This window comes from Ursus maritimus, unplaced genomic scaffold (assembly GCF_017311325.1).
Source record: "Ursus maritimus isolate PB19 unplaced genomic scaffold, ASM1731132v1 scaffold_24, whole genome shotgun sequence".
Lineage (NCBI taxonomy): Eukaryota > Metazoa > Chordata > Mammalia > Carnivora > Ursidae > Ursus > Ursus maritimus.
This window is the reverse complement of record NW_024424897.1, coordinates 30,576,646-30,584,271: the sequence shown is the minus strand read 5'-3', so window position 1 is coordinate 30,584,271 and position 7,626 is coordinate 30,576,646. Positions and strand designations below refer to the sequence as shown.

Here is a 7,626-nt window from a genome sequence, read left to right as displayed (position 1 = left end):
AAAAAAGGAAAAAGAGCCAGGTTCTAAAGCAGTATAATTACGCAAGGTAGAAACTGGAGGAAAGAGATTTGCTTTCAAAAGCACAAACCCACTAAGAGACGCTCATCCCTGAACAGAGGAGGCACCGGCCGCTGATGCACCTTCTGCCCGAACCTACCGGTGCTCAGGCCCAGAAGCAGCAGCAGCAGCAGCCGCAGCACAGAAGAGGGTCGGGGCGCCAGCTCCATGGCGAATGCCGGGCGGCAGCATCAGCCGCAGGCTGGAACCGGCGCCCCACCACGTGATGGCGGTGGGTGGGACCTGGCCGGGGCCCGGCCGGGGGCGGGGCCTGTTTGAGGGGCCGGGGGCGGGGCCTGGGCGGCGGGAGGGTGACCGGCGGCTGCTAGTGTCCCGGACCCGCCCTGCTGGTCTGGCGCACCCCGGGGCGGGTGGCGGCGCTCGGGGTGTTCTGCTGGCCCCACCACGTCCTCCTCTGCCGTTCTGGGGACGGATCAGAGAAGTTGAGGCCTTTAATGCATTTGTTTGACTTGGGTCGTGGGACAGGACTGAAACGCTGCGGACTAATAACCGCGAGAACCGTCCTTCCCGCCCGGCTCATCTCTTCCCTCACCCAAAATAGGCCTGGCATTTCAAAAGCTACCCCATGTCCCTCCGAGCCCGATGAAGCTGAACCAGCTGGTCATAGAACACTGTGATTCCATTTTCGCAGATCTAGCTTTAAAATTATTTTAACTATAAAATTACATATATTGTATACATTTTGGAAATTACAAAAAAAATTTAGATCCTACAAAACCATTGCTGGCATTTGGAATATATCTTTCTCTGGTTTTCATCTTTTTAAGTACAATGATAAAAAGTTTTATTTTTTTCCTGTTGATAATTTGTAATTCACATAATTCTGTGTTAACATTGTCTTCACAACGGTCATTTTTTTTTTTAAGATTTTATTTATTTATTCGACAGGATAGAGACAACCAGCGAGAGAGGGAGGAGTGGGAGAGGGGGAAGCAGGGGGAGTGGGAGAGGAAGAAGCAGGCTCTTAGAGGAGGAGCCTGATGTGGGGCTCGATCCCACAACGCGGGGATCACACCCTGAGCCGCAGGCAGACGCTCAACCGCTGTGCCACCCAGGCGCCCCCATTTTGTTTTTTAAAATATTTTATTTATTTGAGAGAGAGAGAGTGAGCATGAGCAGGGGGAAAGGGAGAAGCAGACTCCCTGCTGAGCAGGGAGCCTGGCCTGGGGCTCCAACCCAGGCCCCCCGGGGGGATCATGACCTGAGCTGAAGGTAGAGGCTTAGCAGACCACCCAGGCGCCCCCACAACAGTCATTTTAAAGAGGGAATTGTAGGTTTGGGTAGGGGAAGGGAGGAAATGAATGGTAGAGTGTGTGTGTGTGTGTGTGTGTGTGTGTGTGTGTGTGTGTGTCTAAAGGTCATTTTTTTTCCTTAGGATATACTAAATAACTCACCTCGTAGAACTAGGACACAAGATAATACAAGGACAGTGTGAGGGTCAGGTTATTGCTAAATACTGTATTTCAAAAAGTGCACATGACAGAAAACGAAACAGAAAAACAAAGTCCATGTGACAACGACTCCTTTTCCTGTTCCCCTCTGTACCCCTCTCCTCCTGACTCTCATAAATGGACAGATGTTTTTATCTACAACCTTGTGAAATGACACAGTCCTGCCAGTGAAGGGCAAGGGCACTGAGATTTGGGCCAGAGAAAAGAATTAGGTGACCAGAGTCTCTGAAGCTTTAGCTTGGGATGGTCCTGGAATGTGTTAAATGTCACAATGAGGGTACTGGGGATAAGCTTCTTCTAAAGGAACATTGGAAAAATATACATATGGGTTACACCTTTAGTTAAACAGAAATAACTATGTTACAAACATTGTCTAAAGCTTTCCCTATCCAAAGCTTCCAAGTTGGTCTGTGTCACCAGAGCTTCAAATACTCTTAATCATTCCACTATAGCTAGACTTTCGGGGTTTCGTGTTTTCATTGCAAACATAACACTAATGTAAATATATTTTCTATATGGTATTTTTGGGATTATTTCTTTAAGATAAAATAGAAGTGATACTCTTGTATAAAAGTCTACAAATGTTATATAGCTTCATTTTATTTTTTTGAAGATTTATTTATTTTAGAGAAAGAGAGCAAGTAGGGGGAGGGATAGAATAAGAGGGAGAGAGAATTACTCCCCGCTGAGCAGGGAGCCTTATGTGGGGCTTGATCTCAAGACCCTGAGATTGTGACCTGAGTGGAAATCAAAAGCCAGACTCTCAACTGACTGAGCCACCCAGGCACTCCAACTTTAAATCATGGGATGGGCTTATTCAGTAGGGGTGATGGAGATACAGGTAAGGGCCAGGGAACTGCCTGATAAAACAATGGTGTATGGGGTACCTGGGTGGCTCAGTTGGTTAAGTGTCCAACTCTTGATGTCTGCTTAGGTCTTGATATCAGGAGTGTGAGTTCAAGCCCCGCATTGGGCTCCACACTGGGGTTGGAGCCTACTTAAAAACGAACAAACAAAAACAATGGTGTAAACGTCAACTACAAACTATGGTTGCCCCTCGGGGTAAAGGGCAGACGCTGACAGGGGGAAGGGGTGGAAGGTAATTTCCTGAAATAACAGTAATGTTGTATATTTTGATAGGTGTATTGAACAAATGAAATACTACTGAGTAAATTTCATTATTTTTTTAAGTTTTATTTGTCTAAGTAATTTCTAGAGCCACAAGGAGCTTGAACTCATGACCTTGAGATCAAGAGTTGTACACTCCTCCAACTGAGTCAGCCAGGTGCCCTTCAACTGAGTAAATTTTAGAGATCTTATTGGATATATTCAATGATTCATGATTCTGGCAGCATACCATCTGGCAGATAGAAAGAGGATCTAAGGAGCTGTACAAAATTGAAGGGTTTCTATAGGCAGAAACCTCTGACCAAGGCAGTTATTAACAAAAGAAAAAATATATTGTTTCAGGCAAGATCCCCTTTCTTGGGGGGTGGGGGGAGGTGGCATTTATTATGCAGATTACCTAACTAGTGCTGACCAGGAGTTTCTAAATTGACTATTAAAGGGCACATACCTGGGGTACCTGGCTGGCTCGGTCAGCAGAGTCTGGAGCTCAAGATTGTGGGTTTGAGACCCAAGTAGGGTGTAGAGATTACTTAAACATAAAATCTTAGGGGCACCTGAGTAGTGTGGTCGGTTAAGTGTCTGCCTTCGGCTCAGGTCATAATCTCTGGGTCCTGCTTGGCAGGGAGCCTGCTTCACCCTCTCCGTCTGCCCCTCTTCCTGCTTGTGTGAACGCTCTCTCAAATAAATAAATAAAATCTTTTAAAAAATAAAATAAAATCTTAAAAAATAATGAGATCGGGGCACCTGGGTGGTGCAGTGGTTAAGCGTCTGCCTTCGGCTCAGGGTGTGATCCCAGCATTCTGGGATCGAGCCCCACATCAGCCCCCTCCGCTGGGAGCCTGCTTCTTCCTCTCCCACTCCCCCTGCTTGTGTTCCCTCTCTCGCTGGCTGTCTCTCTGTCAAATAAATAAAATCTTTAAAAAAAATGAGATATTTAAAAAAAAATAGAGGTCACATTTCTGCAATTAAGTTTCAGTTTGCTGTGGGGGCAAGTTACTCCATATTGAGTCTGTTCTTTTTCTCTCTTTTCTTTCTTAGCATTACATAAAAAGAATTTGTCATAACCAAATGGGATTTATTTAAGAATGTAAGGCTAGCTCAAAATTCAAAAATCAGGGATGCCTGGAGGCTCCTGTGATTGAGGCCCACGTTGGGGAGGCTCTTTGCTCAGTGGGGAGCCTGCTTCTCCCTCTGCCTGCTGCTCTCCTGCTTGCACATGCTCTCTCTCTCTCTCTGACAAATAAATAAATAAATAAATAAATAAATAAATAAAATCTTTTTAAAAAATCAATCGATGTGATCCATCATAGTAACAGGATAAAATCATATACTCATATAAATCAGGGCACCTGCGTGTCAGTTGGCTAAGGGTCTGGCTCTTGATTTCACTCAGGTCATGATCTCAGGGTGGGAGATCCAGCCCCACGTTGGGCTCTCTGCTTGGCATGGAGCCTGCTTGGGATTCTCTCTCTTCCTCTCCCTCTGCCCCCCACCCCTCTCAAGAAAGAAAGAAAGAAAGAAAGAAAGAAAGAAAGAAAGAAAGAAAGAAAGAAAGAAAGAAAGAAAGAAACTGTGCAAATTGGTAGAGGAATAGACACACAGATCAAGAGAACCAAAGAGAGAACACAGAAATAGTCCTGTCAACTGATTTTTAACAAAGTTTCTTTTGGGGAGCACGAATTCTTGCCCTCTCGAAGGTCTTTCTAGCTGGACTAAGAATCAAATTGATATGATACAGATTAACAGGAGAAAATCAAATGTAATAGTGTACAGATGGGGAATCTATATAGACATGGAAATTCAAAGACAGGGAAAATGAGGTACCTATGTCATCCCGAACTCAGGAGAAAGGGGTAGGGGTCTGCGACTTCAGAGAAAAGGATAAGAACCATAAGAAGAAAGGGGCGCCTGGGTGGCACAGCGGTTAGGCGTCTGCCTTTGGCTCAGGGCGTGATCCCGGCGTTATGGGATCAAGCCCCACATCAGGCTCCTCTGCTATAAGCCTGCTTCTTCCTCTCCCACTCCCCCTGCTTGTGTTCCCTCTCTCGCTGGCTGTCTCTATCTCTGTCGAATAAATAAATAAAATCTTAAAAAAAAAAAAAAAAAGAACCATAAGAAGAAGAGTAGATGTTTGGTAATTAGATATTTGTCCTGCCATACAGGTGGGTCACTCAGATAAAACTGATCTCTGCTAATAACCCTTATTCTGGGAAAGATCCTCCAGTTTAAATTCTTCCATGTAGTTAAGGGAGGGGCAAAAGTTTCTCTTGGACCCATAGGATCTCGATTCCCTCCAGCTCAAGATAATCTTCATGTCAAAGTGGTCCGCCTTGGGATGACCTGCCTTCGATGTCTCCAGCTCAAAAGCACTTCAATGGAGGAAACATAGCCTTTTCAACCAATGGTGCTAGAGCAATTGGATATCCAGAGGCAAAGAAAAGGAACCTTAATATAAATCTCACATCTTATACAAAAAATAACTCAAACTCTTCATCTCAGGAAGCAAACTGAGGGTTGCTGGAGTGGAGGTGGGGAGGGTTGGGGTGGCTGGGTGATGGACATTGGGGAGGAGGGTATGTGTTGTGGTGAGCACTGTGTATTGTGTAAGACTAATGAATCACAGACCTGTACCCCTGAAACAAATAATACATTATACGTTAATAATTAAAAAAAAAAAGGAGCATGAAAAAGCATAAGTACATAAATAAATATAACTCAAGATGGACCACAGTCTTAAACGAAAAATATAACAGTTTATGGGGGAAGGAGGAACAGAAAATTTGGGATAGTGCCAGGCAAAGAGTTACCGAGTTATCAAAGGATACCAAGAACATGACTCATAAAAGGAAAACCTGATAAATTGGATTTCATTAAATTGGAAAACTTTTGCTCTATGAAGAGCCCTGTCAACAGAATGAAAAGATAAACTACAGGGTGGGGGAAAGCGCAAGCAGCATTTCTAATAGGAGAGGAGGAGGAGGAGGATCTAGAATATATGAAGAACTCTCAAAACTCAACAGTAAACAACGCAAGCAATCCAAGGAGAACACCGGTGAAAGACTTGAAGAGATATTTCACCGAAAGAGATAGCAAATAAGCACCTGGAAATGTGTTTAACGTTAGTAGCCATTAGAGAAATGCAAATTAAAACCACAGTGCGATACCACTGCACATCTACCAGAATGGCTGAAATGAAAAACAGCAGCGATGCCAAATGGCGGCCAGGATATGAAGACATTGGATCACGTCACACATTGCAAGTGGGAATGCAAAATGGCACAGCCACTCTGGAAAACAGTTTGGCAATTTCTTAAAAAACTAAACATGCAGGGGGCGCCTGGGTGACTCAGTCAGTTAGATGTCTGCCTTGGGCTCAGATCATGATTCTGGGGTCCTGGGATGGAGTCCCATGTCGGGCTCCCTGCTCAGTGGGGAGTCTGCGGCTCCCTCTGCCTCTGCCCCTCTCCCACTTGGGCGTGCTTTTGCTCTCTCCCTCTCTCTGAAATAAAATCTTTTTTTTTTTTTAAAGATTTTATTTACTTATTTGACAGAGAGAGAGACAGCCAGCGAGAGAGGGAACACAAGCAGGGGGAGTGGGAGAGGAAGAAGCAGGCTCCCAGCGGAGGAGCCTGACGAGGGGCTCGATCCCATAACGCCGGGATCACACCCTGAGCTGAAGGCAGTCGCTTAATGACTGAGCCACCCAGGCGTCCCGGCTTCACTTTTTTTTTTTAAATTTTTTTTAGATTATTTATTTATTTATTTGAGAGAGAGAGAGAGACAGCCAGCGAGAGAGGGAACACAAGCAGGGGGAGGGGGAGAGGAAGAAGCAGGCTCCCACCAGAGGAGCCCGAGGTGGGGCTCGATCCCATAACGCCAGGATCACACCCCGAGCTGAAGGCAGTCGCTAACGACTGAGCCACCCAGGCGTCCCTCATATAAAATCTTAAAAAAAAAAAAAAAAAACACAACACTAAACTAAACATGCAACTATCATATGACCCATTCCTCATATAAAATCTTAAAACAAACAAACAAACAAACACAACACTAAACTAAACATGCAACTATCATATGACCCAGCAATTGCACTCCTGGGCATTTATCCCGGAGAAATAAAGTCTTATGTTTACATAAAAACCTGTCACTGAATGTTTATAGCAGCTTTATTTGTAATAGCCCCAAACTGGAAACAACCCAAATGGCCTTGAACACAACCAACAGGTCTTCTCTGCCCATGGCTGAACCAACCGCGGTTCACCCCTGCCGCGGGGTACTGTTCAGCCATGATAAGGAGCAAACTATGGATGGACGCAGCACCCTGGATGCACCTCCAGAGAGTTACGCTGAGGAGAAAAAAAGCCAATACCAAAAGGTTACATGCTTTATGATTTCCCTCACATAACATTCTTGAAATGACAGAATCATAGAAATGGAAAGCACTGTGGTGGCTGTAACGGCACCAGGGAAATCACTGTGATAATGGAACTGTTCTGTGTTTCGACTGTATCAATGCCAATATCCTGGTTATCACTGGGGAAAATCGGGTGAAGGGAACATGGGATCTCTCTGTATTATCTTCTACAACTGCATGTGAATCTGTAATTACCTCAGATTAAAAAACTTAATTTAGGGGCGCCTGGGTGCCTCAGTCAGTTAAACGTCTGCCATTGGCTCAGGTCATGATCCCAGGGTCCTGGGATGAGTCCTGCATCGGGGTCCCTGCCTAGCGGGGGATCTGCTTCTCCCTCTCCCTCTGCCTGCTGCTCCCGCTACTTGTGCTCTCTCGCTCTCTCTGTCAAATAAATAAATAAAATCATAAAAAACCTAATATAAACATGCTTAATTTAATATTTATTTATTTATTTATTTATTTATTTATTTATTTATTTAAAGTGAGCTTCTCCTCAATGTGGGGCTCGAATTCATAACCCTGAGATCAAGACCTGAGCTGAGATCAAGAGTCAGA

General features: G+C 44.7%; 1 protein-coding gene across 1 annotated transcript in view; it reads right to left on the bottom strand.

Annotated features, from left to right (window-relative positions):
* Positions 1-242, bottom strand: part of SCPEP1 (serine carboxypeptidase 1) — a 33,915-nt gene extending 33,673 nt beyond the window's left edge. Inside the window, exon 1 of the mRNA XM_040640875.1 lies at positions 158-242. Within this exon, the coding sequence (XP_040496809.1) occupies positions 158-227 (70 nt within the window). The 5' untranslated portion in view covers positions 228-242. The remainder of the gene's footprint in view (positions 1-157) is intronic.
* Positions 243-7,626: the final 7,384 nt, after the last annotated feature.